General features: G+C 41.7%; 1 protein-coding gene across 4 annotated transcripts in view; it reads left to right on the top strand.

Annotated features, from left to right (window-relative positions):
• gria4a (glutamate receptor, ionotropic, AMPA 4a) overlaps positions 1-17,848 on the top strand; it is a 91,895-nt gene that overhangs the window by 45,410 nt on the left and 28,637 nt on the right. For all 4 annotated transcript variants that reach the window (XM_084018618.1, XM_084018617.1, XM_084018620.1 and 1 more), the window contains exons 6-13: positions 650-703; positions 1,921-2,079; positions 5,840-6,007; positions 6,219-6,323; positions 7,144-7,254; positions 13,643-13,849; positions 16,235-16,450; positions 17,393-17,553. In XM_084018618.1, the coding sequence (XP_083874744.1) occupies positions 650-703; positions 1,921-2,079; positions 5,840-6,007; positions 6,219-6,323; positions 7,144-7,254; positions 13,643-13,849; positions 16,235-16,450; positions 17,393-17,553 (1,181 nt within the window). The remainder of the gene's footprint in view (positions 1-649; positions 704-1,920; positions 2,080-5,839; positions 6,008-6,218; positions 6,324-7,143; positions 7,255-13,642; positions 13,850-16,234; positions 16,451-17,392; positions 17,554-17,848) is intronic.

Raw genomic sequence — 17,848 nt, 5'->3', positions numbered from 1 at the left:
GTATGCAATTTTTGGTCACTGGCAACGTATTGATAGTACATGAAGTAGTGGTTTTAGTTGCCAGAGTTAAACCATCTCATTCAGGCTTTCACTGCAATAGGTTGATGTGGTTAAAGCTGTGAAAATGTGTTTTATGTTAAACAGTATTTGCTAATATAAAATGTATGTTTAAGTCTTCTAAGAAAGGGTTATGTTGACTATTGGATCCAAGCATCTTTATTACCAAAAGTGAAATCATCCTTCTTACAGGATGCAGAGTTTTTTAATGAAGGTGAAGCAGACAGTTTATCTGAGCCCGAACCCAGACACCACATTACTGAAGCTCTTTGAATGCTCTGAGAGGATGTAGAGTCTGAGCCAGCATGGTACCGGGAAAAAGGGATGTCCTCACAGGCTCACCACCCCCTCTGCTTTTAATCAGCCAGAATGTGACCACAGCCACAGATGGCAGGGAGTCTCCTATATTTGTAGTTTGATTCCCCTGCCCTTCTCCCCAAAACGATGATTAAACCAACTTTAAGCTCGCCAGGTTGTTCAAAGGCTCATAAGTTATTTGGGGATCCTAGTACGTTCCCTGATTCGCTACACTGCATGTATTGTCAATAATTAGCAAATAATGCATTTTCTTCCTCTTTGTTTTCCTCTCCAGGCTGTCAGTGTGGGGAAACACGTCAAAGGTTACCATTACATCGTAGCAAACCTGGTAAGAACTCTTTATGGCATTGCTTGCAGTTGGCTGCTATTTTATGACATGTTTAGGAGAGTTGGTGTAATGTCTTGTTTTAAAAGCCCCAAAAGAGGTTCGTTCCTTTTTAATATTTCAGGACGACGAGATGAAAAAGATTATTTGGCAGAAACACAAAAAAATCATCAAGATGAGGTCTTAAAAAAATAGATACAATCATGGCACACAATGTCTGTATCTTGTATCCTGTAGCCAGCATTATGTGGAATGTTTTACTAAGCCCTACTTTGACATTCAGCTTGTCCCCCAATTTTTTCCGCAGTTATCAGCAGAAAAGAAAAGAAACCCTCTTTACCCGTTCCACATTGATCTTTTAATATTCCCACCAAGGTGTCGTTTTTCCTCTCACTCCAGGATTGAAACATTTCAACGCTCAACAAAGGCAGAGCTGCAGGAAGCTGCCAGAAGTCGTGTCAATAAACGCAGTATTGCTTCAATCGCAATCCCTTGAAATTTGTTCCAGAGTAGTTCTCTCCGGGAACGCTGACAAAAAAAAAAAAAGGGAGGTCACGCTAGATATGCGTTTAGCAATCAGCATCCATCAACCCGGAATAACCCTCGCATGTCTTCACTCGCTCCACCTTTTGTCTTTGGTCGGCTCCTAAATGGATCCCTCTCCTCGACCACTTCACTGTGAAGTGTCACTCTGCGTGAAGTCACACTCACAGCTGTGGAAGCCACTCCATATTAAATAGGGGTATAAATAATCTGCTAAACTGTTGGACTGTGTGGAGTACGACTTTTCGGCAAAGGTCCACGCGGTGTTGGAGGGGTTTTTATAGTCCACTTCCACCTCTGTGCAAAATACCCTGTGGCCACCGGGGCGGTCCTCCTCCTCCAGCGGTATGCTGAGCTCTTACAGACATTCAATACACGATATTTCACTTTGCACACACACACATTACCATAACAATAAGGTCACTCACAAAACTACACAACAACTATGCCCTGCAGCAGAACAATATGTTTCTGTATTCAGATTTTTTTGGAATAAATGTTTAGCAGATGGAAAATGAAACCCGGTGGAGCTTCAAGTATTGTTTTTCAGGTGGTCTCGTGTGTCAAATAAGGGGTCTCGGAACCCTGCCCACCTGTATTTCACACTCTGTTCTTTGTGTGCTTGCATCATCCCTCATTTTGCATTGTCTTTCTATCTCTCTTTCTCCTTCTCTCAGGGATTTAAAGACATATCTCTTGAGAGGTTCATGCATGGCGGGGCAAATGTGACTGGTTTCCAGCTGGTGGACTTCGGCAGGCCCATCGTTATTAAACTGATGCAGCGTTGGAACAAACTGGATCAGAGAGAGTACCCTGGATCTGAAAGCCCACCTAAGGTGATACAAAAAAAAACATCCTGTCACATCCTTAAATATAAGGATTGGAAAGAGCTGCCACTAGTTGCAATCAGAGGTTTTGATCACTTATATTTAGCTCTACATATACACCACGACATTAGGCAGAGATGGACACACACACACACACACGTTAGGGTGGTGACCTTGGTGTGCAAATTGTTCTTCATACCTTAAATCCACCACAGAAGTCAAATGGACAGCTTCTTCAAACAGGGAGATTCACAGAATGATGTGCAGCATTTGAACCATTCAGAGTGTGACATGGTGCATTTGGTATCGCTTTTAAGCCAATCAGAGTGTGACCTCGGCATGTCAGAGAGGTGACTTGGCTGATCCTACTAGGATTGAATACATAAATACCTCTGTGATTCTGTTATGCGGTGTCAAGGTTAGCGTGATGCATGCAAAGTCCTCATCTCTTTATAATGTCTGGTGTGCACAAATTACTTCTTCTATCTTCGCCTTTTCACCTCTACTATTTCCAAGATTTTCCTTCACCTCGTCTCCAGTTCTGTATCCAAATGCTTTCAAGCTTTGCTAGTCAAGGGAATATTTGGTTAAATCAAATCGACGATGATGCTCAATATTTTCCATGGTTTGCTGGAAGTGATGTTAGCCCCCACCGGACTGTGTTTCCGTGCTATTTTGCTAAGCAGCAACCAGTCTATATGATAATTAAGGAGGCGATGTGGCCTTTGATTTATTTTGACAAAATATTTGATATGCAGTTAAAACACCTATCATCATTTTTGTTTTAATGAAAACACAAATTTTGGCATTTGCTGCTGGTCTTCTTTACCAGTTTTTCAGAAGAAGGAAATAAAGATTGCCAATCAGCTGTTGTTTTGTTAACAAGAGCTGTGCTTTGGATCTGATGTATTAAGTGAAGAGTGGTTCATGAAGATTTCTAAAAATAACTGATGAATATTTAGAAAAGTCACTGATAAATATTGAAAAAACTTTAAATGTTAATTTGAGAATTCTGTGTGGTAGTTGAACTGCTCGACACGCTTCTTTTGACTGGGTAATGACCTGCAGCCGTCGCATTTGAGGTGTTCATTTATTAACTGGAAATATGTCCACCTCCCTGTTAAAAAGACATCATGCTGCAGCGATCTGTCCCTTCCTCTTTGGCTGCAACCACTCTGAGAGGACACACACACACACACACACACACACACACACACACACTAATGTTGTTGCTACATGCGCTTTTCCAACTTTATGTTGATGGTCGTTTGTTCCATCATTATTCGAATGTCATTTTTCACCCAAGGGCCGGTGTTAATTGGCTAATCATCGTTTTTGAGATTGACCCAATGAATTTTCATTAGCGGATGTCAGCTGCATTCAATCGACCTGTTTACACAATGGCTGGTCTGTTAATGGAGGTAAAGTTATTATGCGGGTTTGTCACAGACAGACACAGTGAACATGCTTAGATGTAAAAACAAAAAGAAAAATACAGGTAAACACAACTGCAAGTGTTCTCAACCTTGTGAATATATTTGTTTAAGTACACTCAACGATTCTCTTCCCAAAATGGTCTTTTACTTCTGCCTTTTGCAAACAAGTAATCCTGATTTTAATGATTTAACACGATAACACAAAGGCAGGTATCTCTGGTGACAACAGATGCTTGCAAAGAGCTCCAGGCCAATTGATGCTGTAAAAAAAAAAAAAAAAGCTCTGTTAGCCTTCGGCCAACTCGTAGCCCTGGGCCAAGTAGCTCTGGCTTAATAATGTGCAGTGTGAAAAGGCAGAAGAGGGACGTGACCTTCCACACTGGAGACTGGGTTAAGAGATTTTGATTGATGGCCAAAAGCAGTTAGCTCCATATCCAGTGATTCTCGGTTGTGCCTTGAAATGAGCTGTGGTGTGAGATTGTTGTTGAAGTATAATGAAAATAACCTGTCAAAGAAATATAGTAACATCAACATTCAGTCACAGTGCTTGTGACCCCGCATATCTGCTCCAATTTGCAGCCTTTGTTGTGACTATTTCCAGACTTTTCCTCTAATTGTATGATCAGAATATGAATATACTGAACATCTGTGTTTGTATTTAATAGATATAGATAGATATAGATATCTCAGGATTTCTCTATGAATATCACTGAGGCAGTAGTGAAAAGTTGAGCATGCTGCGGCTTGGTTGGTGTTGGTAGAGCGTGTCGTCCTTTAACCACAAGGTTGGCAGTGTGAAGCCTGGCTTCTCCTGTCCACGTGTCAACGTGTCCTTGAGTGAGACACTTAACCACAAATTGCTCCCCTGGAACTTTACAACAGCCCTAATTGCCAGACCTGCTGCTTAATGCTCAGGATGGTTTAAATGCAGAGGTCAAATTTCATTTATGTAATGTACGTAACAATTAAAATAACGTTCTTTTTTAATTGCATCATTTATGAATCTCATCCTTGGTCTGATTAAGAACAGTAGAGTAAGTAACGAGAACACACTTGGTGCATTGTAGCTGAACTTGAAAGCCAGCTATAGAAATATTTTCCAGCTTTCTTTGTTTTTTAAAGGGCAATGCTGTTTTCTCTGTGTCCCGAAGGTGTTCCTGTCCTTCCTGTGAGAGAAAGAGAAAATAGTGAGCTAGTTGGCTGCGTTTTGTTGTTGCCTTCTCCTTTGAATTCTATAGTAGTCACACGTCAGTCGCGAGCCCTGAAGGCTTCTTTAGTTTCAAAGGGGAGAGATGAAAGGAGGATGACATGGTTGCGCAGCCTTCCAAAACACGCCTTGTGGGATGCAAACCGAGAGATGTCAGTAGCTAACTACCTGCAGAGGCTTGGAGAGGCATCGGCACAGTCTATCAGTCGACTCTCCCCCCATTTACTTCCAACCACTCGTCTCCACCGTGATGTGAAGGCGGCCCGCTGTGTGTGTGACTGCCTCAGTCTGTGTGGCGCTGTGCCCGTCTGTGTGGGTTTGTTGCCGCCGAGTGTGCGGTGCTGTTCCCCCGCCGAGTCTTACCTGTAATGAATTTGCCAAGCAATCGGTCAAGATCACCGCTACTTTTAAAAGTGTCATCCGAGAACAGATCATTGTAATCTCTCTTCTCCTTTTCCTTTCTGGAACATTTCAAGATCCCTTAAAATGCTGTGTTTTTTGCCACATGGTGCTATTTTTAAATCTTAGGAATCTAAATTTTACCATCACAAAATGGATTTAACTAACCCATTTACAGAATGATTTAAACACATGTTAATGTAATTTTAATGGCCCAGTGACAGTATTTGAAAACTATAAGCCTGTCTATAACTGCCACATTAACGGTGACTTTACATTTACGGCAATGCTGATGGATGCTCATCGAAGTCAAATAAAAGTCAGAGCGGTGAGACAGATTGAAGCGTAGTGCTGCATAGTGCTGAATATGGTGAGGTTGGTTCATGTGGAGTTAAGACTGGTCTGAGGTCTGATGCAGTGTGTAAAAAAACAGATGCCAATATTTTTGATTGTGTTGATTTTAGAAATAATTCATTTCAGTTTAATATTGTAGAAACACTGTACGGGCTTTCAGTTTATAATTTAACCACTACTCACCTTGAGTATTATTATTATTATTATTTTTTTTTCAGAAATGGTTTTAATGCGTCCCTGGCATTTCATATGTTTGCATTATCTGAGAATGAATTGTACAACAGGAGTCATTTCTGTAACACTGTGTACTGACAAAGAATATGTATTTACGTGAAGATATTTCTTCTGTCTCTGTTTGTCCTCCGTTCTTCAGTATACCTCATCTCTAACGTATGATGGCGTCCTTGTGATGGCTGAGGCCTTCCGCACCCTTCGCCGGCAGAAAATTGATATCAGTCGCCGTGGCAACGCTGGTGACTGCCTAGCCAATCCAGCTGCTCCCTGGAACCAAGGAATCGATATGGAGCGTGCACTCAAACAGGTTGGCACGAGTTCGCCATTGTATAGTTTAGTATAAACACTGCAAATGCAAACAAAAAGACCAGTTGCTCAAGGAATATTTGCTGCCCCCAGAATTCTGGGACCTGTAGTTTAAAGCCACACTTTAGATACACCCGGTAAAGTTTCCAAATCACCTGGAATCTTAATAGCTGATTTTTTAATGTTTTTATTTTATTTTTTTATGAATGTAGGTGCGAATCCAGGGTCTGACTGGGAACATCCAGTTTGATCATTACGGTCGGAGGGTCAACTATACCATGGACGTGTTTGAACTAAAGAGCAATGGGCCACGCAAGGTAGGGTCTCCTCACGGCTTACAAACACTGATTAACAACTTTTTCATCATTTAAGCAAATGTGACTCGTTAGTAGGAAAGATTTATTTAATTACCACTGAAAGAGCATAAGCTTACTGTTATTGCTAAAGAATGATTCCTGAAGTTTTTAAATGTGTTTTGCATATTTTTTTCTTTTTTAATCAATCACAGTGGTTAATTATCTCCAGAATTCTTGATAATATATAGTCATAATAATCAATAAGGGTCTTACTGCAGTTCTAAACGTTTTTAAATAACTGCAACTGAACCATCGCAGCTTGAGTTCGGAGTGTGCATCGCTGAGCAGCTCCCAGTCAACCTGGGGGTACATAAAACTCTGCAGTGAAATAAATAAGGAAAGCATGAACGTAATCCTTATTCATGACAGAAAAAAGTAGGAGGATATGGTAGGAGGCTGCAAATACTCTTCATTTCTCTTTACGGGGAAAATAAATCATACATGTAGCACCTGTAATAAAAGAAATAACCTGTTCCAGCTTCTCAAGTGTCCCTTTGACAGTGATGTGTGTTTATTGAAAGTTCTTGCCTCACATCCAATATCTCACAATATCGTCTACAGTTCCAATGGGAAATCTGGAGTGGGCTCATTCTGTTGACACCAACTTTTTATTCCTTTCTTTTCTTCATTGTTGGTTCCATTTCATTCTGAAACACGAATGTATGTGTGTATATAGTAGTATAAAGTGCATATTACATTTGCACTTTTGCATGAACTGCACTATAAAGACTGATTGATTATCCCTCATTCTCTTTCTCTCTCATCACTCTGTTTCTCTCAGATTGGCTACTGGAACGACATTGACAAACTTGTGTTGGTCCAGAATGAAAATGCTCTGTCCAATGAGAGCACGTCGATGGAGAACCGGACAGTAGTCGTGACAACCATCATGGTAATGTACCCCAAGGCTGCTTTCATTTCTGACTTATTTAGGTGCCATTTGAGATTTAGGTGAAGCTGTCTTTCAACACGCATCGCTCTTTCCAAACTCCATTTCATCATACCTGCATCCTCACCTGATATCCCAGCTCGCATCTGTCCCATGAAGTTTATGGAGATGCAAATTAGCACAAATGTAAATCTCACAACAGGTCATTTTGCTACTGGTTCACAACAAGCACATCTAAGTGGTCGAAACCTGCTTAACAGCATAGAAAACGGAAAAAACAGATCACTACTTCAAATAATGTTAATTTTTTTCAGGTGTTTCACTGAGTTGTGCTTCATTACATTATTGTAGTAAAACACTGAGTTGTAATTAACACAGATTTTATCCTCTACTAGGCTCTGTGACCCTGGTTCTAATTCACACAGGCTCCGCCCTCTACTGTGAGTCCAGTGGAGTCCAGTAGAGGGCGGAGCCTGTGTGAATTAGAACTAAATTCCCAATATTGTACTCCTAGTTCTATAGGAACACATAATAGGATAGGCACATACTGATTAGTCGGCTACGCTTATGCAAATGTCATTGGGCGAATGAATGCTAGTGTTTGTAAGGGAGTATTTCCCATACAGTCCAGTAGAGGGCTCCACCTGTGCTTATAATGCTAGGATTACAATATCATGAACTCCGTCTTGGTCATGACCAGTAGACATATGTGCACCTATTAATCATATAACATAACATACTGAGGATTGACCCGTGTGCTGGAGGCAGGATCTGTCTTCCCTTCGTGGCCTACAGTCAGTGTCAGGAAGTCAGTGGATGAAATACAAAGTGTGGATTTGATGTTGAGTTTTGTTAAAGTGGAATAAAACCAGGTTGGAGGAGGCTGAGCTGTACGAGTTGAGGAGCGCTCTGGGGGCACAACCAGGGGGGAGTGGCACTTATCCAGCTGGAAGATTATAGTAATGTCTCATTAGTAGGCAAATCTAAAACTGACCTCAGATCACCATTTAGAAATGACCCCAGTCCAGTCTCCTCTAATGGCTTTCACATAGACACCAGTCTGCAGCCCAGTATAATTCCTCCTCTTTCTTCTACAAACACAGATAAAGGAGGGCTAATCGGTGGATTTGTGCACATCCTCTGCTTATATTTGATTTCACTTCGCCCATCTGCAGCCTTTTTATGGTGGCCGTCCTCTTCCTGTAAATGCAATCAGTCTAATTCAATTGGGCATGCAAAATGATGCAAGTGAAAGCAACTCAAAAGACTAATTTGAGCCCTGAGATAAAACAAGCCCCAGATGCTTGAGCCTTGCCATTCAGCGCTTTGTTTCAAGCCATGTTGATTTATCAAGCGTAACTCCCAAGTATGACTGAAATATATACTGTTGTACTGCTGGCTTATGATCTATATACCTATGGATGGACGAATGTACAAAGATTTGATAACACGGTGAAAATCTGAGGTGCCCCCAGTGGCCAGAAGTAGAAGAAGAAAAGACACCAGGCCCAGGAGGAGAAATTACAAACACATCAATACAATCAAATACATTATAGGGTATGTTTTTATTCTGTGAGAAATTTTTAAGATTTGTGTATATATGCGTGCATATATTCTATTTTCTTTTTAAAAGCAGATGAGCATGCGTGTACATTCCGTATGCATTACTGCATACGTCTTTTCGACGTTTGTTCCCTCCCCATGTTTCTCTCTCTTCTCATCTCTTCATGCCTCCCCCACCTGTGTATTTCTCTGTGGATGGTTACCTTCAGCAGGCTTTGGCTAACGTGTGCTCAGCCACCTCCTCCTCTTTGCAGCCACTGATGATGAGGAAGCCTCTGCTGCGACACTGATGCCGGGCCGGCAGACAGAGAGACAGTCCGAAACACAGACTCACCTGAGTCTCAAACCTTCGGGAAAGACAGAGGACAGACAGACTGATAGACTGAGTGTCTCTAACACTCTGTACAAACTCAATGTGCTCTATTTTTACTGTGCCGACGTGGCTTTTTTTCCTTTATGTCTGTTTCTTTGAAAAGTTGCCTTTTTGTTGTTTTGAAATTATTTCTTAAAGGGCTTGGCCCTTCTTTAGCACAGAAGAAATGTTAAAGATGCAAAGGAGATACATGGCGGCCATGTTTTGAGGATGTGAGGCACTGGGATGACTTGCTGGCTGTGCTCCTCGTGACAAAAGCTACATTTGGACGGATTCTGTGGCTGCTGTCAAGATTTGACACTTGACCAAACAAAATCACCAGACCATCAGACAGCCCTGTAATTCTGATTATTTGCACTCCTTTCAAAGACACCACAATCACCACCACCTTGCCTCCTGCACTACAGAGAATCTTGCAGAATAATTATTTCTTTCTATTCCTCTCTATTGTCTTTGTGTCAGTCCTGCATTTTGCATCCCTAATCTCCTTCCATCTCCGTCACTCTGTAAATCTACTTAGTCTTGCTTACTCGGTCAACATTCCTCTACTGTATTTCATTCAACTGAATGTAGTCGCTCTTGTCTGAAGCTCAAGAGATCCCCACACTTCACATCGTCTCACGCCATAAATGTTTAAACTTTCACACTCACATTGTAGCAAAGTGTTGACTCGACAGACAGCAGGGCTTGTTTTCGGCCGGCTGATTGGCTTCCTGGTAGACTGACTTACTCAGAAGCGATCTTTGTGACTGGCTGACTTACTGGGAAAAGCATTTTGACTGGCAGGTTGACTCAGTGACCAGTCGGCATCGTCTGGACCCGACTATCAACCGGTCACTTGTTTGCTGGCCAACACACCGACTGAACTGCTGAACTGCCTTGCTGTTTTTATGGCGGAGCAGCTACAGCCAAAAATGTGACCAATAGATTATTATGCACTATAATTGCAGTAATGAATGAATGAAGGAAGTGATTGACTGACTGAAACAGGCTGTGACTAACTGATCCATCTGAAAGGATGACTTGTAGCCTCGTATGTCTCATCTGGCTGAAGTTTTGCTTATTAAATGCTGAACACATTGCGACTCCAGTTCGCAGCCTAAATTCAAGCCTGTACGGTGACTGTCCAGTCGGGTGCCTGTCTTTTTTTCCGCTGGCTGGCTAACTGGCTTACATAGCAAGCCCTGTCTCCCTTTTTGGCTCCAGCGCAAAGTGTTTTATGTCTTATCAGCCCCAAACATTTGCTTCTGCAAAGCTGTTCTCCCTCCTTAGCCCACCCGTTCTCCCTTTTTAAGTCTCTCTTTTTTAGCCGCTCCCCCTCTCTTACTTCCCTCCTCTTTTCCACTGCTTTTTCCCCCACATTGTCACATTCTGTCTTCCTCTTTATCTGTCGTTTACACGTTCCCTTTTTTGTTCCTATATCTTCAATTCTCCCTGGAGCTATCGATGATTGTATACTGATCTGCCCCTTCATCTTTCGTCTGTGGTTTCATGCGGTCAACACGTCCCACATGCCCTCTCCCTCTCCACCCACATTTCCATGCCCTCCCTTTTATTTTCCTTTCAACCTCCTGATCAGCATTGGCATTACTACCTTCACGCCAAGACAAAGGCATCTGGGGCAAACTGATAACAAGCCTTCAGAAGGCTTTCAAGTGAAACAGAGCCACTGTTGAGCTCCTACTGTTATGGGTATGGATCTGTACGCGTGTGTCTGTTTATGTGTCGTTGCTTGGATGATCCTTAATTGACGTAGCAGCCTGCTCCGATTTCAAACACTCAACCTTCTAACACGATAAAAATGAGGGCGATGTGTTGGAGGAGGACACTGAGTTGGTTGCATACTCCTTATAGCAGTTTGACATTTTGGAAATTAGCAAGCAGTTGGTTAGTGTTGCATTAAGACTGCAAATGATAAGATGTTAAATTTAATTGAATCCCTTCAAAAAGCAAAGTAAAAACGACAACTGGGGCGTTTCGTGCCGGACTATATTTTGGCTCAGAGCAGTGACGTCTTGAAGGATACATTAGTCGCCTGCAACCTTGCGGTGACAACTCCGGTCATTATGCTAAACAAACCTAAGCTTAATGTCTTCTGGCTGTAGCTTCGTATTTAACAGATAAATATGAGAATCTCAACAGGAAAGCAAATAAGCATATTTTGCATGAAGTGCTGATCTTTGGTTCCAGATTTTTGAATTTATATTTCAGTGTATCCAAACCAAGTTAATGACCAGAATCATCTCCACCTGGTCAGCATTATCTTCATTCATTGTTTTTAACTTGAAAAAATATCCCCTTATTGTCATTTCCATGTGTTGTGTTGATCTATAAGAGATGATGTACTTGAAGCTGTTGTGCTGTTCATTAACATGATGATTCATGTTGAGTGAATGGAATGAGCACCCCGGGATCTGCTAATGCCCTGATAATGACATTTGTAGGAGAAATATTTTAACACAACGGGGGAAATGTTTGTATTTGATGATGATGGCAATCAAAGTGTAATGTGTGTTGTGTGTGTGTGTGTGTGTGTGTGTGTGTGTGTGTGTGTGTGTGTGTGTGTGTGTGTGTGTTTGTGTGTGTGTGTGTGTGTGTGTGTGTGTGTGTGTGTGTGGTTGTTTGTGGAAGAGATGTATTATGTTTGAGCAAATCTTATACTGATGACTGGATAATGAGTTGTAAGAAATGTGATGTAATGTTTTAAAATGAAATTTCATGTAAATTTGACATTCTCCACATGCATTCTTATGTGTCTTTGTTTAAACACACAGAAATGGATATGCACACCCCAGAAGTGAAAACAAAAAACATTTTCTTGCAAATGATTTAGCAGGAAGAAACCTGAGCTGCAAGAACATGACTCTAGATTGAATAACGGGAAGAGTCTACAGCATGATGCTCAAAATGACTGATAGCATGTTGATGTTTAGCAGATATATAATATGTATCATGTTGTTAGCATGCTAACCCTCTTCTCCAAGTTGGAATAACCATATTTGAAAAGGGATTTTATTTTTACAATATGGTTCCCTATTTTAATATTCAGTTATACACAAGTAAATGGTTTGTTTCAAACTCTTTGTTGCCTGAAGAGAGAGAATATTCATTGATTAAACCAGCTTCACTTGCAGGTTTTGTTTTGTACGGTTTGCAAAATGTATTTGAAATCCCCTGCCTTCTTCTAATCTACACTCGCTTTCATTGTAATTCAGTTTCCCATACTGGTGATCACTCCATCCAAATCTGTGTGAAGGATTTTATGGCTCATTTGACCCCTTCGTCTAAAATCGTCTTTGATTAAACTATGCTTGTTTTCAACTGGAATCAATTTCCTGAATTCAATCCCAAATATATTTTGACCTTTTATTGTGTTTTATGATCTATATAAACCGTTTTACAGCCTAGGAGTGTTGGATATTATGAACGCCTTTTTGATTAATTAGATGAGATTAGTCCTTGATTAAAAAGGGTTTGATAGCATTTTAATAGGCTTGCTTTCAATTGGATTACAGGGTGAGCAGCCTCAGGCATAATACCATAACTCACTGCTCCTGATGAATGCATTGTCACTCAAAGGTCTGTGTGTTTGTGTGCGTTTCTTTTCTCTGTGGTTATCCTACATAGCTGTGATAATGTGTGTGTTTGGGTGTGTATGTGCATCTCTGTGACTATTCGTCTGTGTGTGTGTGTCTTCACTAATTCACCCACCATCTCACTCGCCGACACTAAACTCCCTCTTCGCTTTCATCTTTGTTTACCGCATGCACAGAAATCATTCTACCTCTTATGACACATTACCAAAGCAACAGTCGCCCTCTCTTCTTCTCCTCTCTCTCTCGTACATTTCTGGCCTCTCAGCATCAGTGTTGCACTGAGTCAGGTGTGGGTCCCGGCAGAGGCATGTAGAGTCAGACGGAGGCATAAAACAAGGCTCTAGAAGTCAGACACACACAATGTAAAATATCCACCTCATGACATGGCCTTTTAAAGAGACAGCTCTAATGTTTCCCATTTTTATGAATTGTTTCGAAGTATTGGGTTACTGCTGTGTTTTCCGGACAAGCTGGTTAATCTCCTTTGATTGTTAAAAATGTCCATAAAGATTTCATTTTACCTTCACTGTCACTGTTAAATCAGTCTCTTATAATAACGTCAGAATGTTATAAACTTTTATATAAAGTATTTATTGCTTTCATTTTATGATTATGTTAACACTGCTTATCTTTCATAGAGCTGAGCCCCCTTGTGTATGATATTGTGAGTTTATTTTTAAAATGTATACACCTATTTTTTTCACAGGAATCCCTTTTATTGGGATCATTTTTCTTTCTGCAATATATGTTTCCCGCAGTGCAATGTTTATTGAAGTGTATTTGTTCTTTCTTTCAATAGCTGCTGCTGTCATGTTCCTCCAAACAGTTGTGTCTTTCTCCCCCTATGCTGGTTTTGTAGGAGGGTCCCTATGTGATGCTGAAGAAGAACTGGGAACTCTACGAAGGCAACGACCAGTTTGAGGGATACTGTGTGGACTTGGCCTCGGAGATCGCCAAACACATCGGAATCAAATACAAGATCTCCATCGTTCCAGACGGCAAATACGGAGCCAGGGATCCGGAGACGAAGATATGGAACGGCATGGTTGGAGAGCTTGTCTATGGGGTAAGTTTGGATGACTTTATTGATTATTTTATATATATGATGACTCATTTTATTGATTAGCATATCTAATGCCAGAAAATAGAACAACAAATAGTCGTATTTTGTAGCTCAGTCCATGCAGTTCGCATCTCACTGGTTCCCTTGGCAACAGTTATAACAGCAACAGTTGGATTTTCCGTTACACCCAGAGGGAAAGAGTAGAAAGCTTTTATTACAGAAGTGTAGCTTCTTTTCTTCCATCTTAACCTACTCATTGTTCACTCTCTAGCTATACTAACTGGGCAGGCTCAGGTCCACTCGCACACCAGTTCATATTGCAATCAATACGTTTTGCACGCTTAGTGAGTTGAACCAATCCAAACAATGCAAACAATTAACAACTGCATTCCACTCAAATCCTGCTGTGACTGCCTGGCTGGGATTCAACCTGAGTAAAGTTGTGACTGGAGGGGCGATGCAGAAAGATTGACAATAAACAAGCCGAAACCTACAACGAAACAAAGAAAAGAAAACCCGAAAGTAGACCGAAAACAAAATGAAAACAGTCCCACAGCAAGAGGAGCTATTAGATCACTGATGCTCTGCAGAGAACACATTTTAGCAATCATAAAATACGTCAATATTTCCTCCTGACTACCAGTCACCTTAGACCCAGCAGGGAAGCAGGTCTAAACTCCATGAAACAATAAATGTCACACTAATTCTTCAGCCAGTCTTAGGCCTACATGTTGTTCCCGCCAGGAGCTAAGCAGCACTTGGGGTCCCTCGTCTAACCCTGCACGCCAACATGGAATGAGGTGTGCACCTGCCTCCCTCCACCGGCCCGAATCCACATCGCAACCTTCATTCCTCTTGCATGTTTGATCCCACTGCAGGCCATCAAGCAGAGAAATGCCCAAAATAACTCTCATGCAGTACTTAAACTTGAACTCGAGTTCTGCGTCGCCTTAGTTACCGTGTTTCCTGAAGAGATGCTGTGTCTCTGAAGCTTCAGTTTTTTCTTGAGAATTCGGCAAGCTGGCCAATTATGCCGTCGATGTGTCTCAATATGAACGTTATCAACATGCAGGAGGCTTTGTCATTCGTCACTTTTGCAGGAAGAGTGAAAATGGAGATGTTTGCTGTAGAACAGCAACATAATGATTTGCCTCCAGGAACCAGATATTTGAAGGAGACAGCCAAACCACTGCTTTGACTTTTAGCAGAGAGATTTTAGCACTTGTCCCCTTCTTTGTTTAACTTTGTGAATTTCTTCTCCTTTTCTTTCATGTTGTGTGTTTTTGTCTTTTTTCTCTCCCTTATTTATTTTATTTCTCTTGTGTTTTTTGATATTCCTCTGCCATCTTCTTTCTTTACTTTCACATGTGGTATGCTATGCTACTGTAGCCTTTTTTTTTAGTTTGAGTTTGAACTTTAGTTGAAAAAAACATCACTTAGACACACATGCAGCTACTCAGAAACTGACGCCCAGGGGCAAATTCACACGGATTGCACAGCTTTTGTTGCCCCTTTACCTCAACAAATAAGACAAAAAGGAAGCTGTGTGATCTCAAAGCACCCGCAAAAGGTGAATTGCACCCCTAACTGCACTGCCAAGTAAAATAAGGTGATGATATATTAACAATTACACAAACTTCCCTCTCCCTCCTTTCCTAAATCATAGACATTTTTCTCTTCCCTCCCTCTTAATTGCCATCAGGAGGTTTGGATGAATCTGGCTCTCTGGCAAGCCCCTCCTGACAAAACGTCTCACTCAATGCATTGGCCCCATGCACGATTATACTTTGCCACATGGATAATTGCAATCAGATGCCCGAAAGAAATGGCAAATATTGTTTGGAAATCGGACCTTGGGGCGGATAGCAGGTGCGAGTGATGCGCTAGTCATGGTGCTCTCAGCAGCCGCAATGCATTATTTGTGAATTCCCCCTCAGTGTGCCGAATCAATGATGTTCTTGACTCTTCCATAGATTTTGTGTGTGGGCATCCTTGCAGACTAATTTATATTCGGACAGTGTCACTTTCATGCCTACGTATGAATTACTTCTCTGTCATTCTACTGGTTTTCCTTCTCACTCCTCTGTCTCTTTCACCCCCCTCCTGCTGTACCACTTCCTTTTCTTTGCCTCTCTTATATCTTTCATTCCCTTCGCTGCTCCTGCGTCAAACTCCACTGATTTTGTGTGCTTTTCCTGCTCCTTGTGCTTTCATTTTGATTCCTCCTTCCTTTATCTTTGCCCTCACTTTCCCCTATGAGAGGGCTATAGGAGGTCACAGAAAATTGCTTCTCACCATCACCCTTCGGCTTGACACGAAGATGCCACACATTAACTACCGCTAACTCAAACTAATCACAGACTATTGTCCGCAACTATCTCTTTGCAGAAAGCAGAAATTGCCGTGGCCCCACTGACCATCACTCTGGTGAGAGAAGAGGTGATCGACTTCTCCAAGCCCTTCATGTCCCTGGGAATCTCCATCATGATCAAGAAGCCCCAGAAGTCTAAACCAGGTGTTTTCTCTTTCCTGGACCCGCTGGCCTACGAGATCTGGATGTGCATAGTGTTTGCTTACATTGGAGTCAGTGTTGTGCTGTTTTTGGTGAGTTATCGTTAAAAACTAGAAGTCAGCGCTTGAGTTGGATTGCAGAGCTGTGGCAGTTTGAAGTGTCTTTAAAGCTTTAGGGATGAAAGAACAAATATCTTATTTGGCTCACAGGCTAAACATATTTCTCAACTATTGGGCTACAGTGGGCGGTGCCCTGTGTGATCCTGTTCATCCTTATAGGATGCATTTCCTGCTGATGACAAGTCAGTTTTGTCAACTTTAATGATAGGAGTTGAGACTGCTTTTCAAGCTGGATGCACTTTTCTTCTATTATAATAACTTGTGCATACATCCTGATGTTTCTGAGAGTACAATGTGTGTGTGTGTGTGTGTGTGTGTGTGTGTGTGTGTGTGTGTGTGTGTGTGTGTGTGTGTGTGTGTGTGTGTGTATGTGTGTGTGTGTGTGTGTGTGTGTGTGTGTGTGTGTGTGTGTGTGTGTGTGTGTGTGTGTGTGTGTGTTATTATGACAACTCTTCTACCAGTTAAAACCATTAATGACACTTCTCATATGGCGACATTGCCTTTACCCCTCAACTGTAATGACTTTTACAGTGTTGGAGAACACTTCTGTGCAGGAAATCGTTAGATCCTTTAAGGCGTCCTATCTGGACAGAAATACCATCGCAGACAGCTCTGCATGCAAGATATGCAAATACACAATGTGAGAGATGCACATCGTCAAGATGGTGTCGGCATATTAACTCCTTTGACACCACATTTTCTGCATATTCAAGAAAACATTTTTCCCTCCCGTAAAAGTCACGACAAATATGCCCTCTATTGCTTTGTGTATGTTATTTAGATGAATATAATATGAACATAATTCAGTCTGTTTAGGAAAAAGACCCTAAAAATGTGTATGTAAATGTACTTGTCATTCTTCTTTTATAGACCGCAAAGTTATGTGACACTTTTTTTGTGTTTTTTCTGTCTCAGGTGAGTCGCTTCAGTCCCTATGAGTGGCACGCAGAGGAACCAGAGGAGGGCACGACGGAGCTGGGCCCCACCGACCAACCTCCCAATGAGTTTGGCATCTTCAACTCCCTGTGGTTCTCACTGGGGGCTTTCATGCAACAGGGCTGCGACATCTCGCCACGGTGAGGGAGGGAAAAATGGCGACAAACGGAGTGCATTTGTGCGCGTGTGTGATTCAGGCTGGTGTAAGAGATCATCGTATTTGAGTCCGCGAGTACGGGGATGCGTTCATGAGAGAGTGCGTGTGGTTTGGGGATAGCGTGCCTGTCCGTCTCACTGTCTGTAATGTTAGAGTGCTTTACTATTTAGGCGGTGGTGATTCCGACTGTTGCCATTGTGAATCACTTCTCTTAGCACTTATCTAGCTTTTTGCTGAACAGGACGGTGTTACCGAAGCTTAAGATGTGCCACAAATAC

The sequence above is a fragment of the Eutrigla gurnardus genome, assembly GCF_963514095.1.
Source record: "Eutrigla gurnardus genome assembly, chromosome: 10".
NCBI lineage: Eukaryota > Metazoa > Chordata > Actinopteri > Perciformes > Triglidae > Eutrigla > Eutrigla gurnardus.
This window is presented reverse-complemented; position numbering and strand designations above follow the sequence as displayed.